The sequence below is a fragment of the Salvelinus namaycush genome, chromosome 14 (assembly GCF_016432855.1).
Source record: "Salvelinus namaycush isolate Seneca chromosome 14, SaNama_1.0, whole genome shotgun sequence".
Taxonomy (NCBI): domain Eukaryota; kingdom Metazoa; phylum Chordata; class Actinopteri; order Salmoniformes; family Salmonidae; genus Salvelinus; species Salvelinus namaycush.
The window spans coordinates 1,463,709-1,484,072 of NC_052320.1; the positions used below are offsets into that span (position 1 = coordinate 1,463,709).

General features: G+C 43.4%; 1 protein-coding gene across 1 annotated transcript in view; it reads right to left on the bottom strand.

Moving 5' to 3' along the window:
• Positions 1-20,364, bottom strand: part of LOC120059027 (sortilin-like) — a 39,662-nt gene that overhangs the window by 3,995 nt on the left and 15,303 nt on the right. The window contains exons 5-17 of the mRNA XM_039007792.1: positions 20,050-20,211; positions 17,729-17,802; positions 15,440-15,489; positions 15,006-15,133; positions 14,707-14,851; positions 6,706-6,861; positions 5,080-5,289; positions 3,159-3,327; positions 2,636-2,826; positions 2,240-2,429; positions 1,533-1,649; positions 1,196-1,307; positions 684-796 (exon numbers count right to left, since the gene is read on the bottom strand). Of these exons, the coding sequence (XP_038863720.1) occupies positions 684-796; positions 1,196-1,307; positions 1,533-1,649; positions 2,240-2,429; positions 2,636-2,826; positions 3,159-3,327; positions 5,080-5,289; positions 6,706-6,861; positions 14,707-14,851; positions 15,006-15,133; positions 15,440-15,489; positions 17,729-17,802; positions 20,050-20,211 (1,817 nt within the window). The remainder of the gene's footprint in view (positions 1-683; positions 797-1,195; positions 1,308-1,532; positions 1,650-2,239; positions 2,430-2,635; positions 2,827-3,158; positions 3,328-5,079; positions 5,290-6,705; positions 6,862-14,706; positions 14,852-15,005; positions 15,134-15,439; positions 15,490-17,728; positions 17,803-20,049; positions 20,212-20,364) is intronic.

A 20,364-nucleotide genomic window follows, 5' to 3' on the forward strand; every position in this document is an offset into this window, starting at 1 on the left:
AAAGGGATGGTGCCAGTTTTCCTCCAGGTGTGACACTTGGCATTCAGGCCAAAGATTTCAATCTTGCTTTCATCAGACCAGATAATCTTGTTTTGGTACCCTTCCTCAGATCTGTGCCTCGATACAATTCTGTCTCAGAGCTCTACGGACAATTCCTTCGAACCTCATGACCTGGTTTTTGCTCTGACATGCACTGTCAACTGTTGGACCTTATATATACAGCTGTGTGCCTTTCCAAATCATGTCCAATCAATTGAATTTACCACAGGTGGACTCCAATCAAATTGTAGAAACATCAAGGATGATCAATGGAAACAGGATGCACCTGAGCTCAATTTCGAGAGTCGTAGCAAAGGGTCTGAATACCTATGTAAATAAGGTATTATTATTTATACATTTGTAAAAAATCTAAAAACCTGTTTTCACTTTGTCATTATGGGGTTGTGTGTGTAGATTGAGGATTTATTTAATCAATTTTAGAATAAGGCTGTAACGTAACAAAATGTGGAAAAAGTCAAGTAGTCTGAATACTTTCCAAATGTATACTTGGCTACAACTGGACATACAGTACATTCCTTGGAAGAGTTTATTGTCTTGATCTAAAACCACATAATGAATCATAAAAACAGCTCTACTGACCTGATCAAAAACAACATAATGAATCATAAAACAGCTCTACTGACCTGCCACCGCAGACATACTTCTTGACGATGAGGACCCCAGCTACGATTGCGAGCAGCATAATGATTAAAACAGTCACTACGATGGGTGCAGAGCTGGACAGATGGCCATCCATCTGTAGGAGTGGAGAGAAATAAGAAAGTAATGTTAACATTACTACTGACAGTGATGCAGCATCACCTCCATAGTCATGTTGCAGTGGTCAGTCATTGCATAACAGGACCAATGAGATCCATTGGTAGTCTGGGGAGTTTTGACTCCACCCCCAGCAGGCTAAACTGGTTGATAGAACGTCATTATGACCCAATTCAACTGGATGTAAATGACAGCTTTTCTGCTAGGGGTGGAGTCAAAACTCACCAGACTACCAATGGATTATGGTCCATCGTAGACCAGGACCAATGAGATTCACTAACACATATATATACATACATACATACATACATACATACATACATATACATACATATATACATATACACATACATATACATATATATATATTTCTACTAACCAGTAGTTCCTGAGGTCCCAGCAGATCACTGACACACCTCTTACTGAGGTCTATCTCTTTTCTCTCCGGCTGTGTTCCTCCCTCACACTTATCCCCAGGGATCTTCCTATAGCTGTGGACCAAGAGGACATGCTTAGTGGTCAGTCATGGTCACAAACAGAGCATCTTCATGGAGGTGGTTTGGTGAGCCACACTTGTGTGATGAGTAGCTTTGTCTGAGACTTTGAAGGCTTGTGTTAGCTCCCCAAGCTAATGCCTAGGCTTTCACTCAGTGGGCTAACACGGTCTCGTTATGCACAGGAGACCCAGGTTGGAACAGAGATGACTAAAGCCTTACCCTCTGGTCTGCAGCAGCTCCTCCTTGCCTTGCAGACAGAACTCCAGAAGGTGGCCCTTCAGGTCCGGCTGCTCCACACACTCAGAACTGTTCTCTTTACGATAGTACCCAAAGTCACTAAAGGGGGGCAGCGTGGAACAGGTTAGACAGGGACAGAGAGACAGGGACAGAGACAAACAGGATGAGAGAGACAGAGCAGGAGGGGAGGGAGGGATAGACCGGGACAGACAACATTGTGAATTGTTTGTATGTTTCTGATGTGCTGACCTGAACAAAATAAATGAAGCTAATCTATACTAATCTGGTTTTATCTATTCTAGTTTAATCTATTCTAGTTTAATCTATTCTAGTTTAATCTATTCTAGTTTAATCTATTCTAGTTTAATCTATTCTAGTTTAATCTAATCTAGTTTAATCTAATCTAATCTAGTTTAATCTAATCTAGTTTAATCTATTCTAATCTAGTTTAATCTATTCTAATCTAGTTTAATCTATTCTAATCTAGTTTAATCTATTCCAAAACTAGTTTAATCTATTCCAAAACTAGTTTAATCTATTCTAATCTAGTTTAATCTAGTCTAATCTAATCTAGTTTAATCTAGTCTAGTTTAATCTATTCTAATCTATTCTCCCTTACAATACACCACTGCAATATGCTCATGGATTTACAGTTTACAAACAACAGTTGAAGTAATTGAACCACCTACCACATGAAGTCATCCAGGGTGCAGGAGCAGGGGGTGGGTTGCTTGTTGACCTCATAGTCCCGTCCATTCCAGCAGACCGAGGCCTTCCTGAGACGCAGTAACTTCTCCTTATAACCCAGCATGCAGCCGTCGTTAGGGTCGCTGATGTCATCAGAGTGTGCCAGCCACTGCACGTAGTCCTGGTCCTCACCTGAGAAACAGACATGAGGCTTTAGCTCAGCAGGCTAACACAGCTCTTTGAGGTGTAAGAGAACCAGGTTTGAACCCCAGTCAGTCCCATCTATATTACATCAGTTTCCTTTAGACTGGTTATGCGGATGCATAACCAGGCCAATACAGTGCAGCTCAGGTTGGCTAAGTAGTGTGAAGTGTTTAATTGTATATCCTGGTACTCACAGGTTCTAGTGAGCAGCTCTCTGAAGTCGACGGTGACAGATACCCAGTACTGACTGAGCAGAGCGTCTCTGTAGCCCCAGACACTGACGTTCATAGACCTCGCCCCCGGCTCCGCCGCTAGCCCTGAGAAGTGGATGGGATCGCTAGTGAACTGGTGAACGTGCCAGCACTGGCCCTCGTCTGTGGAAAACCTGGCAGGAAAGAACACATTACCGTAAGTCAGAACATTTGCCACGGGGTGTGTTAAATCGTAACGTGGTTTTCTACGGAAGTCCTATCAGATGTTTCAGTTCTTTCATTCTTTCGTCTTTTTTTAGGCCTCTGCATTCTAGCCTGGATACCAGTCTTGTCTTACAGCAGAATAGCCTGAGACTGGGATCCAGGCTACCTGCGTCGCCTCGCCCTCTGAAATGACTCCCTGACCTATTCACTATATAGTACACTACTTTTAACACAGAGCCCTTCCTTTTCCTATATAGTACACTACTTAGAACAGAGCCCTTCTTTTGACACACAGACGTACTTGATGTCTTTGATGGGCTGAGTAGAGTGTTCCACGGCCACCAGGAGTCCACCAGAGTCCAGGATGGCATAGTGGTGAGGTCCCTCCAGGGCCTGCAGCCAGGTGTAACCTCCATCATCTGACACGAATACGTCAGGCTTCATCACAGAGATGGCATCGCCCACACTCCCTGAGGGTTAGGGGGTCAGAGGTCAAGTAAAAAGTGACAGCAAGGTGTAGGTCGTCTATGCCCATGAGGCATTTACAAGTTATATTCTTCAAGAATCAATGGCTATACAGTATATCATATTTTTAAGTAAAAAAATAAATAGATGAACCAATCCCAGACTGACCCTTTAAATAACATTATATGGGAAACCTTCAGCACAATTTGACATGGAAGGAAAAACTCCCTGCTACCCGCCCCTGGCCCCAGCCTCAGTTCCTGGTTCCCTGCTACGCGCCCGAGCTTCCCCTGGCCCCAGCCTCGGTTCCTAGTTCCCTGCTACGCGCCCGAGCTTCCCCTGGCCCCAGCCTCAGTTCCTGGTTCCCTGCTACACGCCCGAGCTTCCCCTGGCCCCAGCCTCAGTTCCTAGTTCCCTGCTACACGCCCGAGCTTCCCCTGGCCTGCACCCCATCTACCCCCCCGCTTTTCAACAAATACCTTAGACTAGGAGACAGGGATGAGGTAACTGAGTCTGCACCTGGGTTCACCTGCTCCGCCCGCCTACCAATTGTAATGGATAATGCCATATATATATATATATATATATTATTGGACATATATTATTGTAATGGATAATGCCATATATATATATTATTGTAATGGATAATGCCATATATATATTATTGTAATGGATAATGCCATATATATATTATTGTAATGGATAATGCCATATATATATATTATTGTAATAGATAATGACATATATATATTATTGTAATGGATAATGCCATATATATATTATTGTAATGATAATGCCATATATATATATATTATTGTAATGGATAATGCCATATATTATTGTAATGGATAATGCCATATATATATATATTATTGTAATGGAAATGCCATATATATATATATTATTGTAATGGATAATGCCATATATATATATATTATTGTAATGGATAATGCCATATATATATATTATTGTAATGGATAAGGACATATATATATATTATTGTAATGGATAAGGACATATATTATTGTAATGGATAATGCCATATATATATATTATTGTAATAGATAATGACATATATATATTATTGTAATGGATAATGCCATATATATATTATTGTAATAATGCCATATATTATTGTAATGGATAATGCCATATATATATATTATTGTAATGGATAATGCCATATATATATTATTGTAATGCATAATGCCATATATATATTATTGTAATGGATAATGCCATATATATATATAATTGTAATGGATAATGCCATATTATTGTAATGGATAATGCCATATATTATTGTAATGGATAATGCCATATATATATATTATTGTAATGGATAATGCCATATATATATATATTATATATTGGTGCGGCTGGCTTCCGGGTTATGGGCATTGTCAAGAAGCAGTGCAGTTGGGTTGTGTTTCGGAGGACGCGCCGGCTCTCGACCGTCGCCTCTCCCGAGTCCGTATGGGAGTTGCGGCGACGAGACTAACTACCAATTGGATACCACAACCTGGGTAAAATTAAGAGCGTCTGCTGAAATGACAAAAACACATGGGGTATTATCACAGAGATTGTATCGCCGGGAGTCAGAGGGGTTAGTGGTCAGGAGAGGGCTGAGTCAAGCCTGGAACTCCGAGTGTTTACGCTTGATCAGACTCTGGCACAACGACCTGCCGTGTTTTTTCCTTAGTCAAATTGACACAGTCATGAACAGGTGAATGAGTAAGGAGATGTGTGCGATTTACCGTGAGCCATGATGAGTCCTACAGCGTTTGGTTCACTGAGAGGCAGCATGGGGACGTTCAGCTTCATAGCCGTGCTGTAAGCTGCGTGGATGTGGAGACTGCACTTGTCGGGGTCTTTGGCTGTGGAGTCACACTTGGTGTTGGCAGGCTTCTGCAGGGGCACCCATTCCCCTCCTTGGTCGAAGGACACCACGGACTGCACCGAGCCATCTGGACAACAATACAACAAGAGATATTTACACTCCCCTACGTATTTATTTGGACAGTGAAGCTATTTTCTTTTCTTTTTTTATGTATTATTTGTCTCTATACTCCAGCATTTTAGATTTTCGATCAAATATTTCATGAGGCGACAGTACAGAAATGAAAGCACTTTATGTATCTTTTGTGCATCTTGTCCCTCCATTTGAATAAGTATTTGGACAAATTCACTTATAGTATAGTGTATTAAAGTAAGAACAAGGATCACACCACCAAAAATAATGCTATCCTCCCCCATTATTGGTAATACTGAGAGTTTAGCATGTCTTGTGGGTATGATCTGTACCCCTGTAACTTTCACTCATTATTCTCGCTAAAATCATGGTAGCATCCACTTTAAAATGTAGAAGTGTTCAGAAACATATTTTATTCTTATTTACAATAAAATTGACTCCAAAATGACACAATACATTATTTACCATTCATTTCTATTGGGCGCACATGTAGTCATTGTATGCTAGGAAAATGAGACCAAATACTACACTTTTGACTACATTATAATGCACACAAGTGAATTTGTCCATATACTTATAACTTCTTCAAAATGGGGGGACTAGATACATAAAGTGTTTTCATTTCTAAACAGTAAAACAAATATGCATGAAAATACCCTAAAATAAAGGTGACATTCTGTACTGTCGCCTCATATGAAACAAATCCCAAATACTGGCGTAAAGAGACTAAAAGTTGTAGCTTCACTGTCCATATAAATACATTTTTTAATATTTCACCTTTATTTAACCAGGTAGGCCAGTTGAGAACAAGTTCTCATTTACAACTGCGACCTGGCCAAGATAAAGCAAAGCAGTGCGACCAAAAACAACAGAGTTACACAAACAAACGTACAGTCAATAACACAAAAGAAAAGATTTTTCTATTTATATACAGTGTGTGCAAATGTAGAAGAGTATGGAGGTAGGCAATAAATAGGCCCCAGAGGCAAAAATAATTACAATTTAGTATTAATACTGGAGTGTTAGATGTGCAGATGATGATGATGGGGTGCAAAAGAGCAAGAGAGGATAAATAACAATATGGGGATGAGGTAGTTGGGTGTGCTATTTACAGATTGGCTGTGTACATGTACAGTGATCGGTAAGCTGCTCAGACAGCTGATGCTTAAAGTTAGGGGAGTGTATATATAATCCAGTGTATATGGTTCTACTGGTCTTTCTGAGCTGCTGTAGACATGCAGCTGATTTCACACTGAACAGCTAAGGAAAGTCATACTGGGCCTCATAATTGGCATATAATACACCGTAGACTGAGGACACAGGAGTCTGAGTGCTCTAAGTGTTGGGGCATTTAAAGCAGGTGTGTGTGTGTGTGTCTATGCTTGCATTTAGGTGTGTGTGTAGACCTTACCCTCTGCCAGTATACTGGTGATGAAGACCCCTCGTAGAGAGGTGACGTTGGTGAAGTCAGTGTCGCCCCCTGTGGTGGTGTAGAGGTGACGCTCCAGAGACTTAGAGTACACTGTACCCCTGTCGTCTGACACGTAGATGCTGCCATAGCCTGTGTCTGGGGACATATAGGAGAGAGACAGTTCTATTACTGTATTAGAGGAAGAGAGGAGGTGATGAGGAAAGGAGGAACAGAGGATGAGATGATGGGAGGAGGAGAGTAGAAGAGGAAGAGAGATTTACTCTAAAACAGATGGATTATGGAGATTTTTATTTATTTACGTTACTTAGATGGAGATGGGTACGTCAATAGACTTAAAGATTTTAAAACAGTGCCTCTGTCATAGAGAACGTACATGGTGCCAACGCCAGTGTCTAGACACATACAGAACCAAGTCACGATCCATTTAGAAACTTAAAGAGAGCTGTGTTAAGATGGGGAAGTAGTGACTGCAGGCTACAGCATGGTTCATGAAGTGCATTTAGAAACTTAAAGAGAGCTGTATTAAGAGGAGAAAGGGGAAGAAGTGAAGAAGAGGAAGACAGGAATAGAAGAGTAGAGGACAATGGGACATGAAAGGATGAAAAGAGGAGAGAACATTGGTCCTGTTAGGGTCATATCCAACATGGTTAACTAGAGGGACAGGAAGAGGAGAGAACATTGGTCCTGTTAGGGTCATATCCAACATGGTTAACTAGAGGGACAGGAAGAGGAGAGAACATTGATCCTGTTAGGGTCATATCCAACATGGTTAACTAGAGGGACAGGAAGAGGAGAGAACATTGTCCTGTTAGGGTCATATCCAACATGGTTAACTAGAGGGACAGGAAGAGGAGAGAACATTGATCCTGTTAGGGTCATATCCAACATGGTTAACTAGAGGGACAGGAAGAGGAGAGAACATTGGTCCTGTTAGGGTCATATCCAACATGGTTAACTAGAGGGACAGGAAGAGGAGAGAACATTGGTCCTGTTAGGGTCATATCCAACATGGTTAACTAGAGGGACAGGAGAGAACATTGGTCCTGTTAGGGTCATATCCAACATGGTTAACTAGAGGGACAGGAAGAGGAGAGAACATTGGTCCTGTTAGGGTCATATCCAACATGGTTAACTAGAGGGACAGGAGAGAACATTGGTCCTGTTAGGGTCATATCCAACATGGTTAACTAGAGGGACAGGAAGAGGAGAGAACATTGGTCCTGTTAGGGTCATATCCAACATGGTTAACTAGAGGGACAGGAAGAGGAGAGAACATTGGTCCTGTTAGGCTCATATCCAACATGGTTAACTAGAGGGACAGGAAGAGGAGAGAACATTGGTCCTGTTAGGGTCATATCCAACATGGTTAACTAGAGGGACAGGAAGAGGAGAGAACATTGTCCTGTTAGGGTCATATCCAACATGGTTAACTAGAGGGACAGGAAGAGGAGAGAACATTGGTCCTGTTAGGGTCATATCCAACATGGTTAACTAGAGGGACAGGAAGAGGAGAGAACATTGGTCCTGTTAGGGTCATATCCAACATGGTTAACTAGAGGGACAGGAAGAGGAGAGAACATTGGTCCTGTTAGGGTCATATCCAACATGGTTAACTAGAGGGACAGGAAGAGGAGAGAACATTGGTCCTGTTAGGGTCATATCCAACATGGTTAACTAGAGGGACAGGAAGAGGAGAGAACATTGGTCCTGTTAGGGTCATATCCAACATGGTTAACTAGAGGGACAGGAGAGAACATTGGTCCTGTTAGGGTCATATCCAACATGGTTAACTAGAGGGACAGGAGAGAACATTGGTCCTGTTAGGGTCATATCCAACATGGTTAACTAGAGGGACAGGAAGAGGAGAGAACATTGTCCTGTTAGGGTCATATCCAACATGGTTAACTAGAGGGACAGGAAGAGGAGAGAACATTGATCCTGTTAGGGTCATATCCAACATGGTTAACTAGAGGGACAGGAAGAGGAGAGAACATTGGTCCTGTTAGGGTCATATCCAACATGGTTAACTAGAGGGACAGGAGAGAACATTGGTCCTGTTAGGGTCATATCCAACATGGTTAACTAGAGGGACAGGAAGAGGAGAGAACATTGATCCTGTTAGGGTCATATCCAACATGGTTAACTAGAGGGACAGGAAGAGGAGAGAACATTGGTCCTGTTAGGGTCATATCCAACATGGTTAACTAGAGGGACAGGAAGAGGAGAGAACATTGGTCCTGTTAGGGTCATATCCAACATGGTTAACTAGAGGGACAGGAGAGAACATTGGTCCTGTTAGGGTCATATCCAACATGGTTAACTAGAGGGACAGGAGAGAACATTGGTCCTGTTAGGGTCATATCCAACATGGTTAACTAGAGGGACAGGAAGAGGAGAGAACATTGTCCTGTTAGGGTCATATCCAACATGGTTAACTAGAGGGACAGGAAGAGGAGAGAACATTGATCCTGTTAGGGTCATATCCAACATGGTTAACTAGAGGGACAGGAAGAGGAGAGAACATTGTCCTGTTAGGGTCATATCCAACATGGTTAACTAGAGGGACAGGAAGAGGAGAGAACATTGATCCTGTTAGGGTCATATCCAACATGGTTAACTAGAGGGACAGGAAGAGGAGAGAACATTGGTCCTGTTAGGGTCATATCCAACATGGTTAACTAGAGGGACAGGAAGAGGAGAGAACATTGGTCCTGTTAGGGTCATATCCAACATGGTTAACTAGAGGGACAGGAGAGAACATTGGTCCTGTTAGGGTCATATCCAACATGGTTAACTAGAGGGACAGGAAGAGGAGAGAACATTGGTCCTGTTAGGGTCATATCCAACATGGTTAACTAGAGGGACAGGAGAGAACATTGGTCCTGTTAGGGTCATATCCAACATGGTTAACTAGAGGGACAGGAGAGAACATTGGTCCTGTTAGGGTCATATCCAACATGGTTAACTAGAGGGACAGGAAGAGGAGAGAACATTGGTCCTGTTAGGGTCATATCCAACATGGTTAACTAGAGGGACAGGAGAGAACATTGTCCTGTTAGGGTCATATCCAACATGGTTAACTAGAGGGACAGGAAGAGGAGAGAACATTGGTCCTGTTAGGGTCATATCCAACATGGTTAACTAGAGGGACAGGAAGAGGAGAGAACATTGGTCCTGTTAGGGTCATATCCAACATGGTTAACTAGAGGGACAGGAGAGAACATTGGTCCTGTTAGGGTCATATCCAACATGGTTAACTAGAGGGACAGGAGAGAACATTGGTCCTGTTAGGGTCATATCCAACATGGTTAACTAGAGGGACAGGAAGAGGAGAGAACATTGTCCTGTTAGGGTCATATCCAACATGGTTAACTAGAGGGACAGGAAGAGGAGAGAACATTGATCCTGTTAGGGTCATATCCAACATGGTTAACTAGAGGGACAGGAAGAGGAGAGAACATTGTCCTGTTAGGGTCATATCCAACATGGTTAACTAGAGGGACAGGAAGAGGAGAGAACATTGATCCTGTTAGGGTCATATCCAACATGGTTAACTAGAGGGACAGGAAGAGGAGAGAACATTGGTCCTGTTAGGGTCATATCCAACATGGTTAACTAGAGGGACAGGAAGAGGAGAGAACATTGGTCCTGTTAGGGTCATATCCAACATGGTTAACTAGAGGGACAGGAGAGAACATTGGTCCTGTTAGGGTCATATCCAACATGGTTAACTAGAGGGACAGGAGAGAACATTGGTCCTGTTAGGGTCATATCCAACATGGTTAACTAGAGGGACAGGAAGAGGAGAGAACATTGTCCTGTTAGGGTCATATCCAACATGGTTAACTAGAGGGACAGGAAGAGGAGAGAACATTGATCCTGTTAGGGTCATATCCAACATGGTTAACTAGAGGGACAGGAAGAGGAGAGAACATTGTCCTGTTAGGGTCATATCCAACATGGTTAACTAGAGGGACAGGAAGAGGAGAGAACATTGATCCTGTTAGGGTCATATCCAACATGGTTAACTAGAGGGACAGGAAGAGGAGAGAACATTGGTCCTGTTAGGGTCATATCCAACATGGTTAACTAGAGGGACAGGAAGAGGAGAGAACATTGGTCCTGTTAGGGTCATATCCAACATGGTTAACTAGAGGGACAGGAGAGAACATTGGTCCTGTTAGGGTCATATCCAACATGGTTAACTAGAGGGACAGGAAGAGGAGAGAACATTGGTCCTGTTAGGGTCATATCCAACATGGTTAACTAGAGGGACAGGAAGAGGAGAGAACATTGGTCCTGTTAGGGTCATATCCAACATGGTTAACTAGAGGGACAGGAGAGAACATTGGTCCTGTTAGGGTCATATCCAACATGGTTAACTAGAGGGACAGGAAGAGGAGAGAACATTGTCCTGTTAGGGTCATATCCAACATGGTTAACTAGAGGGACAGGAAGAGGAGAGAACATTGGTCCTGTTAGGGTCATATCCAACATGGTTAACTAGAGGGACAGGAAGAGGAGAGAACATTGTCCTGTTAGGGTCATATCCAACATGGTTAACTAGAGGGACAGGAAGAGGAGAGAACATTGGTCCTGTTAGGGTCATATCCAACATGGTTAACTAGAGGGACAGGAAGAGGAGAGAACATTGGTCCTGTTAGGGTCATATCCAACATGGTTAACTAGAGGGACAGGAAGAGGAGAGAACATTGGTCCTGTTAGGGTCATATCCAACATGGTTAACTAGAGGGACAGGAAGAGGAGAGAACATTGGTCCTGTTAGGGTCATATCCAACATGGTTAACTAGAGGGACAGGAAGAGGAGAGAACATTGGTCCTGTTAGGGTCATATCCAACATGGTTAACTAGAGGGACAGGAAGAGGAGAGAACATTGGTCCTGTTAGGGTCATATCCAACATGGTTAACTAGAGGGACAGGAGAGAACATTGGTCCTGTTAGGGTCATATCCAACATGGTTAACTAGAGGGACAGGAGAGAACATTGGTCCTGTTAGGGTCATATCCAACATGGTTAACTAGAGGGACAGGAGAGAACATTGATCCTGTTAGGGTCATATCCAACATGGTTAACTAGAGGGACAGGAAGAGGAGAGAACATTGTCCTGTTAGGGTCATATCCAACATGGTTAACTAGAGGGACAGGAAGAGGAGAGAACATTGGTCCTGTTAGGGTCATATCCAACATGGTTAACTAGAGGGACAGGAAGAGGAGAGAACATTGATCCTGTTAGGGTCATATCCAACATGGTTAACTAGAGGGACAGGAAGAGGAGAGAACATTGTCCTGTTAGGGTCATATCCAACATGGTTAACTAGAGGGACAGGAAGAGGAGAGAACATTGGTCCTGTTAGGGTCATATCCAACATGGTTAACTAGAGGGACAGGAAGAGGAGAGAACATTGGTCCTGTTAGGGTCATATCCAACATGGTTAACTAGAGGGACAGGAAGAGGAGAGAACATTGGTCCTGTTAGGGTCATATCCAACATGGTTAACTAGAGGGACAGGAAGAGGAGAGAACATTGGTCCTGTTAGGGTCATATCCAACATGGTTAACTAGAGGGACAGGAGAGAACATTGTCCTGTTAGGGTCATATCCAACATGGTTAACTAGAGGGACAGGAAGAGGAGAGAACATTGTCCTGTTAGGGTCATATCCAACATGGTTAACTAGAGGGACAGGAAGAGGAGAGAACATTGGTCCTGTTAGGGTCATATCCAACATGGTTAACTAGAGGGACAGGAAGAGGAGAGAACATTGGTCCTGTTAGGGTCATATCCAACATGGTTAACTAGAGGGACAGGAAGAGGAGAGAACATTGGTCCTGTTAGGGTCATATCCAACATGGTTAACTAGAGGGACAGGAAGAGGACAGAACATTGGTCCTGTTAGGGTCATATCCAACATGGTTAACTAGAGGGACAGGAAGAGGAGAGAACATTGATCCTGTTAGGGTCATATCCAACATGGTTAACTAGAGGGACAGGAAGAGGAGAGAACATTGGTCCTGTTAGGGTCATATCCAACATGGTTAACTAGAGGGACAGGAAGAGGAGAGAACATTGGTCCTGTTAGGGTCATATCCAACATGGTTAACTAGAGGGACAGGAAGAGGAGAGAACATTGGTCCTGTTAGGGTCATATCCAACATGGTTAACTAGAGGGACAGGAAGAGGAGAGAACATTGGTCCTGTTAGGGTCATATCCAACATGGTTAACTAGAGGGACAGGAAGAGGAGAGAACATTGTCCTGTTAGGGTCATATCCAACATGGTTAACTAGAGGGACAGGAAGAGGAGAGAACATTGGTCCTGTTAGGGTCATATCCAACATGGTTAACTAGAGGGACAGGAAGAGGAGAGAACATTGGTCCTGTTAGGGTCATATCCAACATGGTTAACTAGAGGGACAGGAAGAGGAGAGAACATTGGTCCTGTTAGGGTCATATCCAACATGGTTAACTAGAGGGACAGGAAGAGGAGAGAACATTGTCCTGTTAGGGTCATATCCAACATGGTTAACTAGAGGGACAGGAAGAGGAGATAACATTGGTCCTGTTAGGGTCATATCCAACATGGTTAACTAGAGGGACAGGAGAGAACATTGGTCCTGTTAGGGTCATATCCAACATGGTTAACTAGAGGGACAGGAGAGAACATTGTCCTGTTAGGGTCATATCCAACATGGTTAACTAGAGGGACAGGAAGAGGAGAGAACATTGATCCTGTTAGGGTCATATCCAACATGGTTAACTAGAGGGACAGGAGAGAACATTGGTCCTGTTAGGGTCATATCCAACATGGTTAACTAGAGGGACAGGAGAGAACATTGTCCTGTTAGGGTCATATCCAACATGGTTAACTAGAGGGACAGGAAGAGGAGAGAACATTGTCCTGTTAGGGTCATATCCAACATGGTTAACTAGAGGGACAGGAAGAGGAGAGAACATTGATCCTGTTAGGGTCATATCCAACATGGTTAACTAGAGGGACAGGAAGAGGAGAGAACGTTGTCCTGTTAGGGTCATATCCAACATGGTTAACTAGAGGGACAGGAAGAGGAGAGAACATTGGTCCTGTTAGGGTCATATCCAACATGGTTAACTAGAGGGACAGGAAGAGGAGAGAACATTGGTCCTGTTAGGGTCATATCCAACATGGTTAACTAGAGGGACAGGAAGAGGAGAGAACGTTGGTCCTGTTAGGGTCATATCCAACATGGTTAACTAGAGGGACAGGAAGAGGAGAGAACATTGGTCCTGTTAGGGTCATATCCAACATGGTTAACTAGAGGGACAGGAAGAGGAGAGAACATTGTCCTGTTAGGGTCATATCCAACATGGTTAACTAGAGGGACAGGAAGAGGAGAGAACATTGTCCTGTTAGGGTCATATCCAACATGGTTAACTAGAGGGACAGGAAGAGGAGAGAACATTGTCCTGTTAGGGTCATATCCAACATGGTTAACTAGAGGGACAGGAAGAGGAGAGAACATTGTCCTGTTAGGGTCATATCCAACATGGTTAACTAGAGGGACAGGAAGAGGAGAGAACATTGTCCTGTTAGGGTCATATCCAACATGGTTAACTAGAGGGACAGGAAGAGGAGAGAACATTGGTCCTGTTAGGGTCATATCCAACATGGTTAACTAGAGGGACAGGAAGAGGAGAGAACATTGTCCTGTTAGGGTCATATCCAACATGGTTAACTAGAGGGACAGGAAGAGGAGAGAACATTGATCCTGTTAGGGTCATATCCAACATGGTTAACTAGAGGGACAGGAAGAGGAGAGAACATTGTCCTGTTAGGGTCATATCCAACATGGTTAACTAGAGGGACAGGAAGAGGAGAGAACATTGGTCCTGTTAGGGTCATATCCAACATGGTTAACTAGAGGGACACTGTGGAAATACTTTAAGATAAAAAGAAAGAACACAGTATAGGCTATTGACTCACCTCCTGGTTCGTCCACGTGCATGAACACCATGTCCTCATTGGCTGCCAGGATGGAATAGAACTCCTCGTGGCCAACCGGAGGCAGCTGAGCCATGTTCCACTCCTCCCCCTGGTTAGTCGACACATGGATCATTCTCAGAGTGCCCTGGAGGAGGGTCGGAGAAAAACAGAGAGAGAAAGAAAGAGAAAAACAGAGAGAGAGAAGGGCCTTAGGCGTAGAGAACAAGCTTACATTCAAAGCAGGACCACAAACATTATGCAAACAAGTAGACCACACACACACACTTCCTCATACTTACAGTTCCAGTCATAACAGAGGCAAACAGGAACTTTCCCCCCAGGCCGAAAGAGAAGATCTTAGTGGCAACAGTCTTGATGGTCTTCCCATAGTCCATTGTCCTCCTCAAGTCCAGCATCCCCCGGTCATCTGAGAGGGAGAGACAGATCTTCTCCTTATCTATTCTCAAAGTTAAATATCAAGTTATTTATCTTGGAATCCAGAACCACATGAACTATTTATGACAGTCTGTCACAAGAGGCTATTACGACTATAGACTATTACGACTATAGCGACTATAGACTATTACGACTGTAGACTATTACGACTGTAGACTATTACGACTGTAGACTATTACGACTGTAGACTATTACGACTGTAGACTATTACGACTATAGAGACTATATACACATTCTAGAGTTTATTAGCTATTGAATGGGTGTCGGTGTCACTTACTGCAGGATCCATTGAGGCTGGTGGTGAAGAATATGTTACTGTCCATCCCCCTGGAAACAGAGAAGACGACAAGCTGTCACCACACATCACTAGCCTTTGTAAACATTTATTTGAAAATGTAACTAGGCAAGTCAGTTAAGAACAAATTCTTATTTACAATGACAGCCTACCGGGGAACAGTGGGTTAACGTCCTTGTTCAGAATGACAGATTTTTTTTAACCTTGTCCACTTGGGGATTCGATCCAGCAACCTTTCGGTTACTGGCCCAACGCTCTAACCACTAGGCTACCTGCCGCTGTACCAAACAAGTTTAGTTGCTAGTACAGCACCAAGATCACTGTTTTCAATGTATACTGGACTGATATAGTTTGGGACACACGGGTACAGCTGGAGATATGATGGAAGTTGTGACAGGCTATAGAGACAAACAGCTGATCCTGCTGTCCTAAAAGGACCTTGGTGACGTGCTTTATCGTCTTGGTTACAGTTTAAATCACACATTCCCTCCCACATACATACTGTACAGCCATGCCCTTCTCAAATATCTACTTTGCTGTGTTTGTCTTCAGAAAGTCTTGTCATGCCATAGTTAAGTTAAGTTTGACCTATATTCCTGTGTTTCTATCAAGGTTAGGTCTTTAGGGACTGGGAGAAGAGGCTGGGTGGTGTGATATCGACTGTGTGTGTGTGTGTGTGTGTGTGTGTGTGTGTGTGTGCGCACTACTTGTGACGCTCTGGGTGTCGCAGCGCTAGAAAGTGAACCAGCGAGGGTAAACAAAACACTCAGCTACTACTGACGCCCTTTCAGCACAATGCAGGCAGAACCAGGAAATACCTCTACACAAAAATAGAGCTTCTGCAGGGTAGGGCCCAGAGAACACATAGTCAAACATTAACATAACTGCAATTCCAGTTTACTGCCTGCTTTTACAGTGTGTTTTACGGTGTGTGTTTTACGGTGCGTATGGTGCCCTGATAACAGTCGGGGCAATATTGATGTTCATTTAGTATGTTTATTCAACATACTACATCTAAAAAAACTAATCAGCTAGCTGATCGGTCTATTCATAGAGATCCTATTAAATTACTAGAGGGACTAAACCCTCAAAGTTCCATAACTGGGTGAAAATGGCAGCCATCTTGGTCAGGGAGAAATCCAAAACCTGTCTAATTGGATTGAATGGCAGTAGTGGCATTGGTGATGCAATTCCTGCTTTTACTGATGCAGGACAATAAAAGGCATGTGATGTATCACAAATTGTGTAATGGAATTATAGTCAACCTAGGATATTGTCATAATTACAAATGTTGTAAACGCATTTTCTATATTAATAGCCTCTAAAATATATATGTTAACAGACCATAAAAGTCTCAGATTTGGTTTTCTTGGAAAGCTGCAAGTGCTAATATATGATACAATCAGTATATTTACAACTTTATACAAAAAATAATTATTATATATGTCACAGTGAAATGTGTTGTTTTACAGGGTCAGCCATAGTAGTACGGCACCCCTGAAGAAAATTAGGGTTAAGTGCCTTGCAGAAGGGCACACCGACAGATTTTTCACCTTGTTGACTCGGGTTTTCAAACCAGCGACCTTTCAGTTACTGGCCCAATGCTCGAACCGCTAGGCTACCTGACCATACTGGCTACCTGCCAGTCTAAATCCTATCATAAACTGATTCGAGCCAGTGTATGGCTGGGGATTGACTGCCTTGTTAGAATGGAATGTTGGTATATTGGCAGTTAATGAGAAGAATGATTCCATAAATCTCTCTAAAAACACATACAGCGCATTTATGGAATCATTCCTCTAGCTAACATACATACAGTGCAGATACATTCTCCACATTCATTGTTTTAAACAATATCTTAGCACAGCACTGGCAAAACTTGGTCGGCCATCTCCCTGACCAATATGTCTGACCTTTGAACCATCATAAGAAGGTTCATATCCAGTCTAGTATTCAAATTCTATGGGTTTATTCAACATACGACATCAACTAATCAGCTAGCTGCCTGAGGGAGCAGAGGTCAAGCTAATATAATTCCACCAAATCAACCACAGGGACTGAGCTGCAGTTAAGAGAGGGAATGAACATACAGTTCAGTCTACATAACAGTGGTCATTATAGGAACTCAATGGGATAACTGGCTGCTAAAAGATCCTCGTTTTTTTTACAAACTCTTACCTTGTGGGCAGCCATGTAAGGATAGGTTCATCTTTACCCAAAGCTGACGTCTCTTTGCTATATACATCTTTACCCAAAGCTGATGTCTCTTACCATTTGAACAGACACACCATGTCGTGGATCTTCACCCAGTTCTCTCCAAAGTCCTCGGACAGCCAGAGCTCGTTCTGTAAAGGGTTTCAAAGGGTATTAAAAATACATAAATTGAGCCTCCCGAGTGGCGCAGCGGTCTAAGGCAATGCATCGCAGTGCTTGAGGCGTCACTAGAGACCCAGGTTTGATCCCAGGGTGTCACAACCGGCCGTGACCGGGAGGCCCGGTTACATCCGGGTTGGGGGAGGGTTTGGCCCGGGAAGCTTTACTAGGCTCATAGCGGGCCAGGCGCCTGCAGGCTGACTTCGGTCGTCAGTTGAACAGTGTTTCTTCCGACACATTGGTGCGGCTGGCTTCCGGGTTAAGCAGGCGGGTGTTAAGGAGTGTGGTTTGGCGGGTCATGTTTCGGAGGACGCATAACTCAACCTTTGCCTCCCGAGACCGTTGGGGAGTTGCAGCAATTATACAAGATAAAAAAATAAATGGGGTGAAAAACTTTTGTTGCCATACACACAATAAAATATATGGCCCCAATAATGTCCTCTCTAGTTTTGTTTTGATTCCCACAGCTTTACGCTCCAACTGACACATGTAGCCCTTTAGACTCGTATCTGGGTTGGAAATGATAAGCGCCTTCATTGAAATGTAGTGCCTGTACAGTAACATGACGTCAGAGCTCTGGCTCTGTGCTCCACAGCCTCTGTATGGGTTTAGACTGACAGACGTTCTGAACTGGAGCACCACAGCAAGTTGCCCCCTCATCCCTTCAGATTGAGCTACTTTTGCTAAAACGATTGTTGTCTGACTGGGGGGGGGGGGGGGGGGGGGGGTGCTGTAAATTAAGAGGACTATATGTATTTTGAAAGATGAGACGGTTTATAATAAAATACTGCTTTGATGTCATATAAGCAAGCCAGACAGCCGTGAAATCATATATGCACTTCACATATCATAAAACTCACGTCATTATACACAGTGTCAACGTTTACAATCACTATGTTTGATGTACAGTTACCAGATGACCTGTCGTCATAGCCCGGGGGTCGTTCCGAACAGAATGCGCCCGGGGGTCGTTCCGAACAGAATGCGCCCGGGGGTCGTTCCGAACAGAATGCGCCCGGGGGTCGTTCCGAACAGAATGCGCCCGGGGGTGGTTCCGAACAGAATGCGCCCGGGGGTGGTTCCGAACAGAATGCGCCCGGGGGTCGTTCCGAACAGAATGCGCCCGGGGGTGGTTCCGAACAGAATGCGCCCGGGGGTCGTTCCGAACAGAATGCGCCCGGGGGTCGTTCCGAACAGAATGCGCCCGGGGGTCGTTCCGAACAGAATGCGCCCGGGGGTCGTTCCGAACAGAATGCGCCTGGTGTTTATTGTGAAGACCATTTGCAGTGGAAAACGCACCTGAATTACATGACCTCTTTTCTATGTGCATCAACATTACGGTCTATTTTTTCTGAATTACCCTGCGAAAGCCTAACACTGTAAGATCATATTTTATAACTTAATCAAATCATGTTGGCAATAGATCAGACTTTCATATCATGACAACCTGACCCAGATTGAGGTTTATAAAAAAGGAACCATTTTTGAATTGCGTAAACAACAGTAATTGCGTGATGGCTGAGAAGCTGGGTTGTGTTCCAAACAAAACATTTACAAGTGTTGCTTGCTCTAGTTCCTCAACAACACAGCTAGGAGAGCTCCAAAAAGCACCTAATAGTTGAAGACTTGAATTTGCTTAGGCACTGTGCACACTTTGGAGAGGTGTTAGCTCTCTCACTGAAATACTTGTCATTTGTTTTTGTCTTACGTTGCACCTTCTATAGAAAGGTTTTGTCACATGCACATCCTTATGGTTGCACCTACCCCACATTATCCAGACATTCTTATCATGCTAATGAATGGATTCAGACAATTTTCAGATTTATTTATCAACAAATGCAGTAAAAAGTACAGTAAATGTAAAATGTCCCCCCCCAAAAAATCAAGTCTAAATGTTTGTATTCAGTCTTGTGTCAGGTGAACTGTTGTGTCCTCAACTTTGGTCTATTCATTTCCCCATGATCTCTAAACTGTTCCCATTCCATTGCTACCACGCTCATGCATATGTTTCTCATATTTCTTCGGTAAGAAACATTTCAATTTAGCTCTAAAATAAAGTGATTTAGACAGATAGGATCTGAACAGCTCCTATCAACCCTGAGAGGTAGACCACTGGTGTTGTAAAAGTACTGATAAGTTGTGTCGACCGGTCTGGGTGTTAGAAGTAGTAAGAATACTTTGTAGTACTCCCCACACGCCCCCTGACCCCCCAGACTCACAGTGTTGCTGATAACCAGGAGTACGTTGGAGTCTCTGGGGTTGTATGTAATCTGCATCAGGGGGTTGAAGGGAAGGTCCTGATGTTCAAAGCTGTTCCCAAAGTCTCTGGAGATAAAGATACGAGATCCCAGGCTGCCAGACACGTCACCTGTCAGGATCACCTGGGAGGAGCAGGACAGACAAACCAAATGATGATATGTCCCATTGAACTATTCTGAACATTGAACAGTGGTCTACAACATCACGCATCTTTTGATACATTACGGAGATATAACATATTATAAGCCTCGATATGTGACAGTAAAAGGTTCATA